The sequence below is a fragment of the Vipera ursinii genome (assembly GCF_947247035.1).
Source record: "Vipera ursinii genome assembly, chromosome: 5".
Classification (NCBI taxonomy): Eukaryota; Metazoa; Chordata; class Lepidosauria; order Squamata; family Viperidae; genus Vipera; species Vipera ursinii.
In genome coordinates this window covers 47,642,726-47,662,654 of record NC_139518.1, presented here as the reverse complement: position 1 = coordinate 47,662,654, position 19,929 = coordinate 47,642,726, and the positions used below count along the sequence as shown (strand labels likewise).

The 19,929-nt window shown below is 36.1% G+C and overlaps 1 protein-coding gene across 7 annotated transcripts in view; it reads right to left on the bottom strand.

Moving 5' to 3' along the window:
- The window catches only part of BORCS7 (BLOC-1 related complex subunit 7), a 33,826-nt gene that overhangs the window by 1,991 nt on the left and 11,906 nt on the right, over positions 1-19,929 (bottom strand). For 5 of the 7 annotated variants that reach the window (XM_083363462.1, XM_083363463.1, XM_083363460.1 and 2 more), the window contains 4 exons: positions 19,301-19,363; positions 17,699-17,742; positions 16,087-16,107; positions 13,679-14,909 (listed from right to left, as the gene is read on the bottom strand). In XM_083363462.1, coding sequence (XP_083219588.1) covers positions 14,810-14,909; positions 16,087-16,107; positions 17,699-17,742; positions 19,301-19,363 — 228 coding nt within the window. In that variant the 3' untranslated portion in view covers positions 13,679-14,809. Of the gene's footprint in view, positions 1-2,129; positions 2,230-13,678; positions 15,045-16,086; positions 16,108-17,698; positions 17,743-19,300; positions 19,364-19,929 lie in introns of those variants that run through there. The other 2 variants (XR_014492617.1, XM_083363459.1) reach the window with 2 other exon arrangements.

Here is a 19,929-nt window from a genome sequence, read left to right as displayed (position 1 = left end):
GTACCACTTTTAGGATATGGCAACATCTGAGTACCACCAGTTGCCTACCAAGGTGTCAAAAACTTGATGACCAAAAAAAGGAAACAAGTGATGAAGTACAGGTAGTCCTCAATTTATAACAGTTCACTTAGTGACTGTCCGAAGTTACAGTGGCACTGGAAAAAGTGCCCCCCAAACCACAGCCGAGCAAGACACGTGCCTGCCCGCCTGGCGGTGCTCTTCCTCCTGTCCGAGGTTTTCATTGTTATGAGCATTTCTGTTGAGGATTGGCAATGGGGGTGGGGGGTGTTTGGTTTTTATTTCCCTTGTCTGCTGGCTGGTTGCAGCAAGTTTTGGTCACTTCATATGACCCTGGGGCACTGTGACTGTCCTAAATATGAATCAGTTGCCAAGCATCTGAATGTAAATCACAAGTCCCTGGAGATGCTGCAACATTCCAGCTGATCGGCACTTCTTCTGGGCTCAAAAGCACCAGGATCAGTACCAAAGTCCAGCTGGAGCCTGGTGCTGATCCTGGCACTTCCACTAAGCGCTGACAGCCCCGAAGAAGCGCTGATCCTGGCAGTTCCACTGAGTCCTGACAGCCCTGCAGCTCCAGCCATCTCTCGCTCAGGCTTGTGCGGTGCTGCCACCGGTTCAGCTCATTCCCCTCCCCCGCTACCACTTTTCTAGGATGGTCGTGTGCCACCTGCCAGGTGCCAATGTACCACAGGTGGTACCCATACCACTGGTTGAAAAGCCCTGGTGCAGTGAACAATGGAATGCTCTGCTTGACCTTATAGTATCCTGGAAGGGATGTATGATTGGCTGAAATTAACCCTAATACTACTACTACTGACAAAATGAGGTATGCTTTTTCTCATAAAATGTACCAAATATCATTTGGCATTTGCCTCATTGCAGCAAAACATGAATTCATATGATACACCTGCACAAGCTCTTCCTCTATCCTTTTCTCTTCCCAGCTCAATAAATCAGCTAATGACTGAACAAGCTTTTATATCTGTGTGTGTGTGTGTGTGTGTGTGTGTGTGTGTGTGTAAAGATAAAGGTTCCCCCGCACATGCGTGCTAGTCGTTTCCAACTCTAGGGGGCGGTGCTCATCTCCATTTCAAAGCCGAAGAGCCAGCTCTTGTCTGAGGACGTCTCCGTGGCCGGCATGACTAGACGCCAAAGGCGCACGGAACGCTGTCACTTTCCCACTGTAGTGGTCCCTATTTTCTACTTGCATTTTTACGTGCTTTCAAACTGCTAGGTTGGCAGAAGCTGGGACGAGTAACAGGCGCTCACTCTGTTATGCGGCACTCGGGATTCGACCCGCCAAAATGCCGACCTTCTGATCAACAAGCTCAGCGTCCTAACCCACTGAGCCACTGTGTCCCTATATCTATCTATCTATCTATCTATCTATCTATCTATCTATCTATCTATCTATCTATCTATCTATCTATCTATCTCTATATCATCTATATCTATATATCTATATCTATATCTATATCTATATCTATCTATCTATCTATCTATCTATCTATCTATCTATCTATCTATCTATCTATCTATCTATCTATCTATCTATCTATCATCTATTCTCTGGAATAGCCCTAAACTGCAAATAAAATTACTCAACCTTTTCTCTAGCTCCAAGTCCCTTGTTTCGGACTTTTTCTCTAAACGTCCATCCTATCACTGATTTGTCCAATTTCCCATGAAATTTTAGCCAGTCTTTTGTCCAAACTTTTTTTCCACAGTTTCAAACTTAGCTTCTAGAGATTGTGACAGTCTTCTACCCAAGTCATCAAGATTATTTTTGTCAGGTTCAATGGGAAAAATGATCATAGATGAGCTTTTATATATTACAGACAAAATGGACAAATTCTCCACTTGAAGGCTGCCAATTCTGGTTCTTTTTTATTATGAAAATTCTATTTTTTTAAATAAGTATAATATACAGCATGCATTTTTAAAATCTATCATAAAATGAATTTTTAATTCTCTATTTAGGAATTAATTTTAAATACCTTACACTTTGGAACTGAAGAACAAAGTGATGTTATATAACAGAAATTGTTGATTATATACCACACTAGGCTTAATTTCTGTGAAAGTCTAAAGAGCAAAATATTGCTCACCTGTTCAGATGCTTGGAGATATGATAATGCTTTAGACTGGGCAGAAGTATAATCTGTTTATTATTCCTTTTTTCCTCTTGCAGTCTTTTGCTGTTTTATGCTAGTCAGAAAAATGTAATTACTGTTGCAGAGCAGGTATCACAAACCTATGCACAATACAATCCTAACTAAAGTTACAAGATTGATTCTTACTGTCTAGTAATATTGTCTCAATTTACCAAGGCTATCTTAAAATTTTCCAAGAGGTATGCCTAATTCATATGTGCATATATATTGCCAGTTCTTTAAACTGTATGTTATGGCTATCAGATATTTTTATTTATTTATTTATTTTAATTCGATTTATATCCCGCCCTTACAGATATGAGCTGTAAAATTCTGGACAGCTACAAAGAGATACCTAAAATGTAAGTTTTTTGCTACCATCTGAATTATTGTAGGCCTATCTGGATTATTGTAGGCCTTTCTGGTAGCCCTGCTCTGTATTTGATTCCTATGGGATGATCCATTAATTAACATAGTAAAATGCAAAATCTGCAATTATATCAGTAATATAAACAATATTACCGGTACATCAGTCACAGAACAGATTTATTAGTCAGTAATTACTAAGTCACATAGTTTGATTTCAGCAATTTATTTAAAAAGCTACACATTTTGAATTTGCTGTGCATCCAGTAAACCATGATTTACAAACCACAAGAGTACACACAATATGGACTGAAAACCAGATAAATTACATTATGACTTAGCTTGATGGTAACCTAGGCCAACTATGCATAGTTTTGCCTGAAGAGGCTGCACCACATTCCGTATACTGTACTGTGTAAACCACAACTTTAAAACTAGTAAAAAAAAAGTATTTACCCCCTATTACAGTCAAAAATGCAAAAGAAAAGCTGGGGAGAAACACTCTATCCCTTTGAGGATATAAAAGACTACAATGTCTGTTTTCCTGATTTAGGTAACTAAGGTTTAACCACAAAGTCAGGAAAGGTGAAGAAAGCTTTTTTAAAAAATAATAATAAATTCTTGGCTTTCATTGACTTTCTAACACAGTAAATAATCTGGTATTTAGGAATGGCCTTTTTACCAATACAGGCTTAAAGGAAATACGGATAAAACTCTCCAGGAATCTCAACAGGAATTTGAAGACCTGCAGTAAGGTTTCATGTCTTTTTAATGAAGTTGGTTTTTACAGGCATCAGCGCTTTCTTTCTTACTCTAAAGAACATCTTTGATGCCAAAAGTAATTAGATGGAATATTCCAGCTAGAATATTTTCAGAAATATTTTTGAATACTAGTGAATGGAAGAAAGAACAGAAGACAAAGCCTATTTAGAGATTTACTTTACCTTTTTTCTGGTTCCGATATCAAGCAGGTCTGTATTCTGTCCTTTCCTGTATTATTAATTATTTATGCACTTTTGGGGAAGAAAAAAGCCTGAACTTTCAAAAATATACCAGCGTTGATACCATCAGCTTGATTGCTCTTATTTCTCCATTCAGCTGAGACATGGTACAAAACTGAATGAGGACAAGGAATGGAGATATAAATCTGGGTATCATCAGCATGATAGCTCACCCCAAATCCTTGGATCACCTCACCCAATGGGTCTAGGACCTTGGCCGCACCCACTTTACCCCCAGCCACCTCCTCAACCCATGTACAGCTAGATTTCCTCCTCCATCGGCCCTCCCCAGCGATTCTCAATGGCCAATGGCCGTGTTCATAAATTGGCTGGTGGCTTCTTGTCCCATGGAATAAAATGTCTGGGACAAACAATGCCTGGGAGAAAGGACCAGGCCAAAGGGCTGGGGGCAGAGGGCCAGGGGGCCATTAGCCATGGAGAATTGCTGGGGGAGGGCCAGCAGAGGAGGAAAGCTAGTTGCGAATGGGCAGAGGTAGGTGGCTGGGGGCAAAGTGGGCATGGACAATGGTGGGCACCTAAATTTCCCATTCCGCTCCCAGTTGCCTCATCTAAATTTTGAAATAGGAGAGATAACTGAGCCCTGGGGCACACTACAAAGTGGGGGCCACAGGCTGGATCTCTCTCCCCATATTAACCCTAATTGGAATTGACCCCAGAGGAACAAGAAGAACCAGTACAAGAGTGGCACCCAGGAAATTTGAAATATAAAAAGGAACATGACAAGGATGCCCTCTATCCTCATTACTATTTATATTGACGCTAGAGGTCCTAACGAGGATAATTAGAAATGAATCACAAATAAAAGGATTAGAAATTTAAAAAGAAACATTTAAACTTCAAGCATTCACGGACGATTTGGTTTTTATTATGGAGGAAGCACAACAATCGGGACCGAAACTGTTGGAAGTATTAGATAAATATGGAGAAGCTGCTGGGCTAAAAATAAATAAGGATAAAACTAAAATGATTGTTAAAAACAGGACGAATAAACAGAAAGAAAACTTGGCTAGGATTATGGACATACAAATAGTTAAGAAGATAAAATACCTAGGAATTACTATTACGGCCAGATGCATCTCAATTAAAGAAGACAATTACAACAAAATAGTGAAACAAATAAAAGAAGACCTGGAAAGATGGAGAAACTTGAGCCTTTCATTGTTAGGGAGAATCGCTGTCACAAAAATGAATGTACTACCTAAAATTCTATTCCTGTTCCAAAATATTCCTATATAACTAGATCAAAAAATTTTCGGGAACCTGAACAAACTGACACTAAATTTTATATGGCAAGGGGAAAAAACGAGGATTAAAATGAAACTCTTGCAGGATGCTAAAGAAAATGGGGGGTTTGGACTTCCAGACTGGGAAACATATTACTATGCAGCGGCACTAACCTGGATTAGAGACTGGATAATTTTAAGGAATAAAAGACTATTAATATTAGAAGGTCATGATTTGCAATTAGGCTGGCACGCATTCCTATGGAATGATAAACAAGGGCCATATCAACCTTTCCAAAGCCATCGAATTATTCAAAATTTGGAATAAAATTGGAAAACAAAATTATATTAAAGTACCAGTCTGGTTGTCCACCCTGGAGGCGATAGTTTACCCAAATTTGTTTAATCTGGAGAATAGCACTACGTATAATGATATTATGAATGATGTGGGAGAATTGAAATCAAGATAGGAACTAGAGCAACAAGGAATAAAATTGGAATGGTGGGCCTATTTACAGATACAAACACGGTATGGGAAAGATAAGAAAGAGTGGGGGATAAAATTCAAGAAACTTCATTGGATAAAATCTTATTGGGGGCAGACGAGAAGCAAATAAGGAAACTGTATAAATTGTTATTGGGGTATAAAATGACTAAAGAATAAGTCAAAGAAATGATGTTGATATGGGCTAAGAATATAGGACATGGTATTGATCTTGATGTGTGGCAAACATTATGGGATAGAAATAAGCTTACAAAGAAAATCTATACAAGATGTTTTACCGGTGGCATCTCCCTCCAACACGGTTAGCTAAAATGTATAAAACAATATCTCCTAATTGCTGGAAATGCTTCCAAGAATTAGGCACCTATTTTCATACATGGTGGACCTGTAAAAAGACACAAGGGTTTTGGCAAATGATACAGACATGGTTAGAGGAAATATTAGAACAGAGAATAGAATATAAGCCAGAATTTTTCCTGTTAGGTATAACAAAAGAGAAATATAGTAAAGAAGAGATATACTTAATGATACATATTATTACAGCAGCGAGAATGACGTTAGCTCAGAAATGGAAGGATAGCAAAGTACCTGATGAGAGTGAGGTGATAAACAAAATATGGGCATGCGCAGAAATGAATAATTTAACTTTGGAATTAAAAAATAAAGAACAGTCAGAATATTATAAAATCTGGAATAGATTTTACCTATGGTGGGAACAGAAAGGAAGATCTTAATAGAGGTATACAGGATTATGTACTTAAGCAATATTAGTATAAGGTGGACGATAAGATTGAAGAAAATTATTGGCATAAATGTATAAATATGTTTAATGTGCACAATTGTATATAAATGATATGTTTATATGTATATAAAATGTATATAACACACAAAAAATGATGTAAGACAAGAAGGTATGTTAGACCGATAACACCATGTCCAAAGTTTCTAAATATTTTAAATAATAAAATTTAAATTTCAAAAAAAAAGTGGCACCCAGTCCCAACTCCCAAAATCAGTCAAAATCAGTCCAGAAGGATACTATGATCGACGGTATCAAAGGCCACTGAAAGGTCAAAAAGAATGAGGATGGTCACACTGCTGTCATCTCAGTCCTAAAACTGGCCTGAAAAGGTCCAGATAATTTGCTTCATCCAGGATCCTCTACATCTGCCATGAAAATATCATCTCCACAATATTTCCCAAGGCTGGGCAAAAGGTATCTAAGCTGGTTGGATCAAGCAATGGCCCCTTCTGCAGAGGGTGCACCAATGCTTTCTTGAGAGCCAATAGAAGCACACCCTCTCTCAAGGAATGATGAACCAAAACCCAGACCAAAGCAGATGTCCCCTCCCAGGCAGCTTTAACCAGCCAAAAGAGACAGAGATGGCCAAAGTAGTAGCAGCAAGAGCCCTGTCCATTTTCTCAGGTAGTCCCTTATAACACATTTTCATTTGCACCCAATTACAAAATATTCATCAATTAAATAGGACAACTAAAGGCCATGATTTATTATTGTATATTTTATTCTATTTCAAACCATGCTGTTTTTTCTTATGTATTTTTTGTGTGTGAATTACAGGCTGAATATTCTATCTTTATTTCAAAATTACATTGTAAGACTAAGTAGCGTCCACTGCAACTTCAGTTGCCTTTTTTCATTCAATTAGTTTAACTGGATCTTCAGATTCAAAGATGAGATTAATGGCATAATTTCAGTTAGAAAGGCAGGTGTACAGCATGTATAACTATGCCCCAAAAGGCTATTTGCTATTTTAAAAAATAAAATAAAATTTGAAGAAAAGTTTTTTGTCCCTTGGGCGCTACATATGTTACCTTCCTCAGAGACAGCTCATGGCTTCAAATTGCTGATCTTTATAAGTCCCCTCTGAAGTAAACTAAGCACTACATCATTAATGAAAAGTCACTTCAAAAGAATCATAACTGAACAGGGATTTTCAATGTGAAGATTTAGTTCCTTTATTCAGTGCAAGGATGTATCTCCCGCTCATTTAGAGCTCCATAAATGATGTTTTTAATTTTCTGCCCATCAAAATCATTCCCAAATTGTAATACTAGAGTGCATTTTTGCTTCCTATTATCCTCTCTCTCTTTACTACTCTTTGTAAATCAATTCATTTTTTAAAAAAAATCCTAATTTTTCTTATTACCCAAACAGTAATAAGCAATTTGGGCAGCCATGTCCATCAACTAAAAAAAAGTAATAAAAATGTAAAAACAAGAAGCATCTTTCTGCTTTGCTTAATTTCTACATGAGAAGAGTTATATTAATTGTATCAATATACTATTATAAAATATAATATAATGTACATTAATATATTAATTAAGCTATTAAAATTAAGCATGTTATCCAAAAAACACCACAAGATAAAATTAAAACGTTTTATATATCTAAACACTATGTGATAAAACTTCTAATGATAATTGATCTGCTTATCCTTTTTAGAAAGGATTTATTTTTAGAAAATAAATTAGTTTTAGTTCACATGCTTAGTGATTACATTTGAGTCAATTATTAACAGCTCCAAAAATCATCAGGAATTAAATAACAAAGCAGCAATAGGCAAAAGTAATGACTGTACAGCAGATGGGGCTGTTGTATATTTTAGAACTTGCATTATGGAACAGAGGTATTCATTTGCAATACCAAATCAAACTAAGGGCTCTCACCCATTTATTTTTTTTGGCAGAATAGGAAGCATATGTAGAGCAGTACACACAGAAATGTTATATTTAAATTTTCTTTGATGTTAGCTATGTTAGCTGTCATAGACATTTCAAAGGATTGCCGAAATATTTTTAGTTATATCTGATAGAGGAGAGTCAACAATGGTAAAATGGCAATAAATGACAAAAAACAGCAAGTACATAAATTGCGGAAATTCATGGAGAAAGTGTGTTGAAATTTTAAAAAGCAGCTAAGTATTAGGCTGTGCTTCTGTTCAGTTTTAATATGAAAGTAAAAAAGTATTTCATGAGAAATGAAACAGATTGAATGCAAGATGTACTTACTTACAAAATGTAAATGGAAAAACAAGAAAAAATAGGGTTGAATGATTGTGGTTTCAATATAAAAAGAAGTAACCAAAATTTCCTTGGAGCACCTTGGAGTAATATTGGACTGGACTTTCTCCTATAAGATATATCTAGAAAATATGGCGGCAAAAATCAATGCTAGGAACAACTTACTCCAGAAATTATGTGGAACTAAGTGGGGAGCTTCAGCTGCCACCCTCAGGTCATCAGCAGTAGGGCTAGTCCATTCCGCAGCTGAATAGTGTGCCCCTGAATGACTTGAAAGCTGCCATACTATAAGCTAGATATCAGAGTCAACAACACCATGAGGATTATATGTGGATTAAAACCACTCTGACTTGCTGGCTTCCTTTCTGAGCCATATAGCACTGCCAGCTTTATGAAGATAAGATGCACTAGTGAGAGAATACAGAACAGCTCAGTCCTAGCAGCATTTATCAGCCATAAGGTTCAAATCCAGGAAGCCCCCACTGGCACTTGCACATCATTTGCTCAACAACTTTAAGTTTGATTCCCAATAGAAAGCCAAGTGTGTTGTTGAATGTCTAAACATAGGAAGACATACAAATGACTACATAAAAAAAGGTGTCAGCAATGGTCAATCCTGAATAGGATTTGCACCTCAGGCAAAAGTTTTTCTTGATTTTGCTCTTGAATTTCCATTTGTAAAGTTATAAATATTTTTTTTTAATTCTTATGAATCTCTTAGCTATGCCCTTCTTCAGGTTACTCCTTTTTTCCAAAAAATGTCACTGTATTCATGACAGAGGATAAAAAATAATTCTAGCTATTCTGTCTCCTCTATTCAGTTTTACAAAGCAGTCTTGTTTCCTTTCTCTCTTTTGTTTCTAAAATTAAGGAACAACATTGCCTATCATAAGTTAAATTTTACTTCTGCAAGACTTAACATGTAGGCCTGGATGGGTGAAAAGTAGAATGTGATAACATCTGTTTTAGCCCTTACTCAACATTTTTAAAATTAATCAACAGCCAATTTTGCAGTTTTTTTCTGATAGCAAAACCTGAATTAATCTATATATCTAAGGTAGTGTCTATGTCTACAATTGCTCTACCTATATCTGTACCTATACATGCACACAAGCACATGCACACACAGAGTATCAGTTGCCTCAAAGTGCAACCATTGTGCACCTTCATTCTCCAATGAAGAGAATGTATTTTGCTTAAATACTGAAGTCACCTATTTGCTTCATTTCATGCCCTTTCTCTCATATATACAAACCCAATTAGTGTTTATTAAATTGTATTTTATGATTCCACAAAGCACTTTCAAACATGGGGAGATACTATACTGCCCTTGGCATTTAATTAAAATTCTGCTGTACTCTCAGTCAATTTGAAAGCTAAATGCAAGGTTAGATGCTATGTTGGAGGGGAAATCACAAGGCTAATGTTACAACCCAAGGAGAGTATATCTGCAAAAGGAGGAAAAATGGCTGAAGCTACAGATAATGTCTGTTGAGACCCTAACTTTAAATGAACAGCTGTGAGAAACTCCCTTGGATTGCTTAATTGAATGGGAGTAAATACTCATCTCCTAGGACACAGATATTGCAAAGGACACTGCAAGAGTTTACTGATATGACCACATCAGAGTTTGGAATGAATCTATACCAGCCCCCCATCTTCCCTTCTGACACCTTCCCTTCTCTCAATTCTTAACATTTTCTTTTCTTTCCTCTTCTGCATTCAGAAAGCTAGAGGGGAGGATGGGTCAATTTCCTTATCTGACATATAAATTGATCACTTGCAAAGATCTAGTTAAGTAATGCAACGGCAGGGCTGCAAGCTGTCCACTCTTTCTCTAGATTTCTACAGTAATTACAGGAGAATTATCCTTAAATTATATTTCTCAAAGTAGACATTAAGTAGACATTGAATGAAAATGCTTGTTTTTCCCCTCCACATATATACTGTGCATACTAGAAACTACAAAAATTAAACTTGGGCACTCCAGGGGATGGGATTTTAACTTGCATCATGTTACAGGGATAAAGTAACTGGTTTGCACTAGGCTTTTTGAGAAAGAGTTAAGTGTTTAGCAAATCTCTAAACAGATTCCATTTCTTATCTAAGAAATGCCTCTGAGGCCTTCAACATCTTCCTTTCCTAACATAAATCAATAGGCACAACGTTATCTTTCTAGGCCACACAGCTGTTTGCCTTCCTTGGGAGAGAACAAAAATCTTATATAGACCATCTGCAAAATCAGGCTGAAGGATAAAGGTCAAGAGCCAGTTCAGTACACTGGATGACCTGAAAAGGTCCTGGGGAATGCGAAGCATGGGTGCATTTTCAAAATATACTACTATGGATCACACAACATTCTTTTTTTCAGAGAGTTTCAGCTTCATTTATGCTCATCAATTTCTTCCAAATATAAATTTATACATTCTAAATAGGTTTACATATCAAAATAAGTGATAGGTAGCCAGATCTATCCTAATTTCCTCACTATATGTGTTTTCATAGCGAGGGGGAGAAAAAGTCTGTCACTCTGAGGAGACCCTATTAGGCCATTCTTCAGTTCAGTTTTAAAAGCATGTTGACATGAAGGGAATGCACCCTTAAGTTTAGCAGAGATGGAGGACAGAAATGGAAAAAGTTCTTCCCAGTGGGAAATCACCATGAGAATACAGCAATGAAATGCCAGCAATGGATTGACACAAACCAAATGCAGTGAAGATCTAAATAACTTTGGAGAGTATCTGTGGAATTCAGTAGACATATTGCGAGCTGGAAAATATTTTTGTTTTTGTTCTTCAGTTTTCTTGGCCAGGTTCTTCTTCATGCAATTTAATATACTTCTTCAAACTTTGGCCTTCGTCATAATTGTATAAAACAAACACATGGCAAGGTATAACAGCTGGCAATATGTTCCTGCTGTATCCCATCTGTTTTAAAAGGTACTATAAGATAATTAGGGGGAATTTTGGTTATGATCAATCTATGGTATTTGCTTCCTGATTCATTTGCTAATATGATTTGAATATCTTATTTTGTGACTTTCCTTGGAATCTTCAATCACAAAACAGCACTCCTTTGCCAAGTAAGGAATAAAGATATATACAGTAGAAGATGATGAGACTGAGATTCTTGGGCTGGTAAACTTTGAATCTATATTCCTCTGTGGCAGCGACTGGTGGGTACATTTCTTTAGAAGGAATTATTTAGTAGCACATGTGTTAAAAAGTGTGTGTGGGGGGGGTGTTTCCTGGATCTCCCTGAAGTTAGTTGGATTCTGTTATATGGTAAAAGGAGGAGAAAAATTGCTCTGTTCCTATTTTCTGTATCATGAACTATTTTAGACATCTGTATTATGTCCCTCAGGAGATATAGCACCTTGCTGTCTTGACTGTTTTTGGAAGCTATTCATGGTCAGCCCTAATTAATATTTGAAGAAAGTATGGGTTAGGAATTCCAATGCTGTTGTCTAGTTTGGGAAATGTAAAACTTTTCCAGAATGCAATTGCAAACCCTAAGAATTCTGACATTCTCAGTGAACTGCTTATGTTTATCTTCTCTTGCACTATACTAACCTGAGCAGAGCAGGAGGAGAACACTAAGACACACATTCTTAGTAGCTCTCCCTAATTAGGACAAGTTTAAAAAATTCTGTACATTTTCCAATATGAAAGCCTTTGTCTCATATTATCTCTGCTCCTCTCTAGAATTTCATATACACTATATCTTCCTTTCAGAGGTTCTGTGTCCTTAGTGTACAACAGCAACTGTCCCATGGTTTTACCATTTTTGTCTGTCTGTCTGTCTGTCTGTCTGTCTGTCTGTCTATCTATCTATCTATCTATCTATCTATCTATCTATCCATCCAATTGCTCTCAACCTACAAGGAGGCTTCAGGAGGACCTAAATTTTGACAAATGGCTCGATACGAATTGGTCAAAAGTCACTCCTAATTTTTTTTACATTATATATAGGTACTTTGAAAATAAGCCTAGCCAATAACTGACAAGAAGAATGAGGACTCTATAGTGAAACAAAAGATTAGAAAACCCTACCTTTATACCAGAACAGATAAGGACAAGTTAAAACTGCTTAATACATGGCTTGGGGATGAGATGACAGATTGGGAATAAGATAAAGGCAATGCAGATATGGCAGGATCCTGCTGCATGATTGTCCTATGGCTATAGGACATCCACAAGTTAATTCTCTACCAGCACTGTATAGGACAGGATACATCAGTTGAAAATATTTTGCTCATGAGTTGGTAGTAGTATGCCCTGAGTGTTATCCCCTCAACAGAATGACTAAGGTCTCACATAGGTTTTAACTAGCTTATTGAATTATCCACAAGGGATAGTTGCCACAACCATCATGACCAGTATAAATCCAGCCAAGGAATTATAGGAAAAGTACACATATAAAACAGAGACTCCATGGTATCAATGCACCTATTTTTTCTGTTTTGTTTTGTTTGCTTAGTAGACTTATAAAATTTGGGAGGGGAGGGGAAATCTGCTCCATCCAGGAATTACTTTTTGCCACCAGTTGGTATCATTATTTGTACATGGGCTAGATACACAAAACACTAAACCAAAATCAAGCAAAGAAACTGATGGATTTGTGCAATTTTTAAACCAAAAACTGTTATGCAAATAGTTCAAACTTCACCTTTAACCCTCTCCCCAAAAGATGCCCCAGCCAAGTCACTTTGGTTTAATAAGACAGACATTAATCACACAGCAGAGGTAACAGGAGATTAATGCTCACTTAGATAGTTTAAAAAACGGGTGCAAAAGCAAATTTCATCTTAAACAGAACAGTTTTGGAGTAAGACAATAGTTACATTGGATCCTTTCCCCTCCCCTGAGCAGAATGGGGGTGTGGGTGTCCAGGTAGTTCTCACTCCTTAAGCTCTCTTGCAGTAGACTAGAACTGGACATATGGGTGAAAGGAAACCAAACTAAAAGCAAGATATTGTAAAGTCAGCAAGTTTAAATATGTTTCAAACTGCAGGCAAAGAAGCCTTCCTTCTTCTCCAATGAAAATCAATTGTTAGTCTCCTGCAGACCAGCACTAAAATATATAAGCACGGATGTCATGAATATGCCTGTTCTGAAAGTTATTGCAAGGGATGGAGGAAAAGAAGTCGTTTGCATAAAAATATATCACAAAGGCTTGTATTTACATAATATGCTAAGCCATAAACTATGATTTATAAGCAGGATTTACACAGCATAGCAAGCCCAAACCAATCATATTACAGCTTAGTAAAAATGTGTAGATCTAAGCAAAAAGTCATAAAAAAAACCCTTCTATCTCCTATCTGGAATGTATGCCTATTCCGGTTATATATTTCTCTTCTTCTATCAGCTTACTGATTATATAGCAGTCATCATTCCCACTGTTTAAATCAAACACTCAGCATCTTCTACCTATTCTAATAAAACTCATTAAATCAATATCAAACAATAAAATTGCATATTAATAGCAATATTAAAACTAAACAAACAAGCATCCAATGTGAACTTCCTCCCCCTTACACAAATATTCCTTACTGATTAACTTAGCTTTTTCACAATCAGCCAGTTTATTCCACACGCTGTGATAAATAGAGCTTCCTAATCAATCCTACATACATTTTACACATTCTAAATCTTTTCCAGTTACTTTAATGAAGTATCATGTAGATGTTTGTAAGGATGTGTTTTATATAATTACACTTTATTTTGAATATTTTATTTGAACTTTAATTTACTACAATATCTACCAAAATTAAATATGCATAGAATATTAAAAATAGCATGTCAGTTATTCTAGTTATTACTGTTTATGAAAACCAGCATTACCAAGAAGATAATAATCAAATAATTTTAATATTATAATGAAACCATTGGGGCCAGAACTTCTGTCATAAGTGGTTGTGGTCATAAATTCAGTCAGACTCAGTTTTACAACAATTTTTATGGTGGTCATTAAGCAAATCACACGACTGTTAAGCAAATCCAGCTTTCCCAATGGGCAATTTTTGTCAAAAATCAACAAAAAAAAAGGTTGCAAATCATGATCATGCAGAATGCTGCTAATGATTGTATATACAAGCCAGCTGCCAAATGCCAGCATTGCAACTGTGACCAAGAGGTGGTGTGATGGTTGTAAGTGCAAGTATAGTCCCAAGTAATTTTTCCCAAGGCCATTGTAGTTATGGATTGCTATTAAACAAACAATTATAAGTTGAGGACTATCTATATTTTTTTTACGATTAGCGATCTATACTGTGAAAAGCATTTGCACTATAAATTTATGAGTTTTCAAAGTCTGAAAGGAGGAAAAATTAATCTCTTGAAGTATTCAAAACCAGAACAAGATGTATTTAATTATTTTGAATGATATGAATTCTTAAAGAAATCAGTGCTGCTAAAGAGAAACTGGCATCAACATACAGAAACTGTAATTTAATACACTGATGCACCTACCCTCTTATAAAGGTAGCATTTGTAATTTAAAAATTGTCCACATTTCCAGATCAGATGTGACATTACATCTGGGAGGTGGCTTCTGACTCAGTCTTACAGTGCATCTGTAGAACAGGGAAAGGTATTCTGTAAACCCCCACTGTGTATTTTCTTCCACTATTTTCCAACTGTTTGTTACCTCTTCTCTTTATTTTAGCAGATGGCTCAGCTGATCACGCAAATTTGAAGACTGTTCAACGCTGTGGGAGAGTTTAACAAGTGGATATGGATATTTAGATATAATTGCTGAAAAAAAGACTTCCACAACGTAAAGAATGCATCTAGCTGTTTCAGAATAAAATAAGGAGGAACGTGCTGTTTTTATCCGTTGAACTCCTGTTCCCAAATTATGTAATATAATGGTGAATAGAATGGGACATAATTTATTTTTATGTGTAACAAATATTACTGTTTCAATATTTAATATAGAATTGATTTAAGGTAAAAAGCTTTCAATTTACTTATAGCAAGAAATGTCACCTTGTGGGCAGATGAGCGGCAAACAAATTTAATAAATGTGAATGAATACAAACAAATATTAGCTATATCTAAACTATTAGATTTACATACTACATATACAAACTTTTGAGTACCCAATTTGCAGCTCATATTTTTCTAATAGAAAGGGAGGGGGGGAAAGGAAACTAAGATGAAGTACAATTAAAAGTCATAAAAAGATGCTTATTGGCAGAATGAATTTGATAGATTAAGCCTAGTCCTTATATGAAGTACCTTTCCAATACAATCGTATGCATATTTACTGAGGTAAATGCTATTGTGTCCAATAGAGCTTTGTCACTACTATACCTATTCCAGAATGCAAGCTTCAGTAATAAAGAATCTCTCATAAAAATGAGGACCAAAAAATGGCAGAAGATGGGAAAAGGCAGAGCAATTCCAGATCTGATTTACTTTCTTCTCACCATAAAAATCACCTGAGCTTTCACTGATGGTTTTTCCCCCACATTTTAATATGTTTTAAAAAGCAAGGTATTTAATGTAGCATTAAATCATTGCAGTGTTTAATAATATTGTACACTGAATATTAACATTTAGTATTTAATAATACAAAGTGCAAATTGAGTAAGCTCTGTGAAGAGGCAGCATAATCCTAACTCTACTGAATTTGCAATTTAAAAAACATCTACACAAACAAAATGGATGCAAGCAAATTTTGAAAAAGCAGTAATAAAGATTTCTAGAGTAGATAATCCCCCAATCAAATAGAAATGGCATACTTACTTTTTTTGAATAGCTTCTTGCCTAAAGGGGAAACAAACACAATGTGAGTTGACATGAATTTTGAGTTGATAAAAGGAGTGCTGATTTATTGCTGAGGATGCATGGAAATCAAACAGACTTCTGACTTTACTGATATATCTAGAAATAACTGACATATTTAGGTTATTTTTAATGATGCAAATAAATCTGTGTTGTGGGAAGAGGACACCTGAAGGCAGTAATATCTGTTTTATATTGCCCATCAGAGCTCCTTACTTATTTTCTATCCTTTGGGTTGGTATCCAAGAATGCTTGTACCTTGGGCAAAGTGATCCAGTGTTAGGGAACTTAATATAGCCCCAAAGCTGCTTTGGATTGCCCTACCCTACAAAACAGGACAAAAGTAAGTAGTGGGGCCTTGGAAAGGGAGACATTCACTGCATTCCAAACCTCTGGCCTTTGAACCAAATCCTGCCCTTTTTTCTGTTGGTAAACAAGCAAAGGCAATTCCTCTTACATACAGAGGAATGCTATGCTTTACATGCAGAAGTGATTTTTTTTCATTACCTGGAAAAAGAGGCGTCCTGTGCAAATCAGCTATGAGGGAAAAGACTTGCTTCGGGCTGTCATGTTTCTGATGGATGGGCCTTATTCATTTATTTGAATTTATTTTTCTGAGAAACAATTCATAGAGCCGCCCATCTTACCAAGATTAGAACTGGACGCTGGAGTTTCCAGGCACATCCCAGATAAACATTACTAGGTAAGTCATTGGATACATACGGGCCCCAATATGTGTTTGTAATGAGGGAAGAGTTCCTTGGACTGCAAGGCGATCAAACCGGTCAGTCCTAGAGGAGATCAACCCTGACTGCTCTTTAGAAGGCCAGATCCTGAAGCTAAAACTCAAATACTTTGGCCACCTAATGAGAAGGAAGGACTCACTGGAGAAGAGCCTAATGCTGGGAAAGATTGAGGGCAATAGAAGAAGGGGACGACAGAGACTGAGGTGGCTGGATGGAGTCACTGAAGCAGTAGGTGTGAGCTTAGATGGACTCCAGAAGATGGTAGAGGACAGGAAGGCCTGGAGGAACATTGTCCATAGGGTCGCGATGGGTCGGACATGACTTCTCAACTAACAACAACAACAAATGAGGGAAGATGAAAAATTCATTTTTTTTCAGTTTGGGAGGGTAAAGGACAAAACAGGAATATCCTTAAAAACACAATTTTCCAAAAATCAGGGCAAAAATTTTCTATTCTGGTAGGTTTTAAGAATCATTCACTGTAATGCTTCACTTCTTCCCTGAAATGATGCAATAACACTGACATTAAAAATGTAAAATGCTGATTTCTAACCACCACCACCACCCTGCAAAACCTAGTCTATACCATTCTCAGTTATATTTTTAGCTGTAGGAGGAGAGCTGTTACTCTGCTGTAATCAATAATGAGGAGTCTATTAGAAACTTTTCATACTAACAATGTATCTGAAAGAAATGAGAAAATCTTCATGAAGATTTTCAATAAAATCTTTAAATTTGAAAATATGCTACCAGTTTTTTTATATATTTATTTGCATTTTCAGGGAGACTATCCCATCAAATACAGTACGTGAGGTGAGTATACTTACTGGTACTGTAGGTGGGTAGTTATAATAGCCATTTTTCTTAAACTCTGCAAAGAGACAGATATGAAGTAAATGTCTTTTTCCTCAATGAAGTTAACAATGCAATCATCATTTGGCATTACATGATAATGAGAAATAATCACATACTAAATTCTCCCTAGTTGTCCTAGTATTTGAAGAAAACATGCACTTTTGATAAATCTCTAATTTTAAAATAACAGCTTTCGTAGCCTTTCACTTTTTTCATATGAGTAGAGATGATGATGATGACAATTAAACTCTTACACAAATTATTTTCTCCCAATAGCCACATTAGTAAAGTTGACAACAATCCATCTGGGTAACTAACACCATATTTGTACACTACAATTCAACACTAGAAAAATAAATAATATATTCATAGAGATTTTGGTTAACGATAAACACTTTCCTTGGAAAAATAGAGAAAAGCTAAATAAACTGACTGAAAAATGTAAAGTTAGGCATCATTGCAAACTAGTCTTCCAGAGTTTGATGCCCTTCTAGTATGCTAAACTACAACCCCCCCATATTCCTAAGGCAAAGGTCACAATAGTAGGGAAATATGAGAGTTAAGAATCCAAACTGATCAGAAGGCCTCAAATTGGGAAAGGCCTCATTAGGCTGAAGCCTGAAAATGTGGTCTGGGACTGCAACATGTTATCCATGAGTACCAGCATGTCCACAAATACTTATTCCAACATTCCCTAATTTTCCAGTCCATGCTGATAGTTTTCCAAAACAGATCTTTTAATTTCAAAAGTAAGTCTCAGGCACAATATTTGTAACAATGCCTCTGAGCCTACATAAATCTCGGAAAATAACATGTTGCTGAAATCCAGTACATTTTTTTTATGTACGTTCTGCAGCCCAGAAAAAAACAAGCACAAAGCAAAGTCAGGTGTAGATGGCAGAGAGATTTAATGCACTAAGATTCTAATTTTGTGTGTGTGTGTCTGTGTGTCTGCCATGGACCCATTTTAGACTCTGGAGAAACCTCCAGACCTTTTCAGAAAAATATATTTAAATTCATACAAATTAATACATGGATATAGACTGTATTACAAAGAAAACTGATTAGTTATCAAAAGTATTTTAAAAAATAAGAAACAATAACAAAAACAGTAATATATATGAAAACATTTTTTTCCCCATCCAAATTCCCAAGGCCTCTGAAATCTACCCATGGACCTCAGGTTAAGAATTTCTGCATAAGACAAAGCAGCAGAAAGTTGCACCACTACTTTACTTTCTGGCAAGTAAGTGTTTATGCCTGGCAATATTCATTTTTACCCTCCAGTTTTGTGATATTTAGACCTCTATTCTGGCTCAGGAATAATTTCATTCAAATTCTTCCTTAGCAAAAGCTACATTCCTCCTGATCTATTTCCATATGTATAGAAATGCATGTTTTGTGTTACAATGATTTCTCCCAACTTTATTAAAATGACTGACTGGTATTATGCACAAAATAAAAATCTTTTCATTTTCAACCCTGAACTTGACATTTCCTTGTCTACAAGTCTTGCAACTCACACAGAGGTATGTATTTAATATTAGCAGGCAAGTATTCTATTCCATACTTACATCTTCAGAATGCAGAATGGCACCCTCTTGCATCACCATATTTCTGGCAGCCTGTCCTAGGAACTAAAAGACATGAAAGCCATAGGAACAGATATAAACTTTATATTCTTCAAGTAGTGGTCTTCCACTGTTATTCAAGGTTGACAATGTGCTAATAGTGAGCTTTCAGGAGATAGTAAGATTTGGTAATTATATCCTTATGAACTCATATTTAATCCAGAAGCAATAACTTATTGGACTAACATTCTAAAACAAAAAGGATTTTCTGAAATTATGTATAAGAAGCTTCATAATATATGATAATTAAGGATAGTTGAAACTTTTTGGTGCAATACAAAATTTATGGTAATTATTAATTATACTAATATATACTGTGATTTATAGAAGCCTGTTTTAAACTGATGGTCTCAAATTTCTTGATCACCAATTGCGCTGGTTCAGCAGATATATCCTGAAGGTAAGCAATTTGTAATTACTTGTTTGTGAATCAAGGATTGAAGTTTAGGACTGGTGGAAAACATACCAAGCCAGTTTGATTTGATATCTTTCAGATGTATTACCATGCAATTCCCACAAATACAGCCACCATTGTCACATAAACAGGATGATGGGAGATGTATACCTCAGGA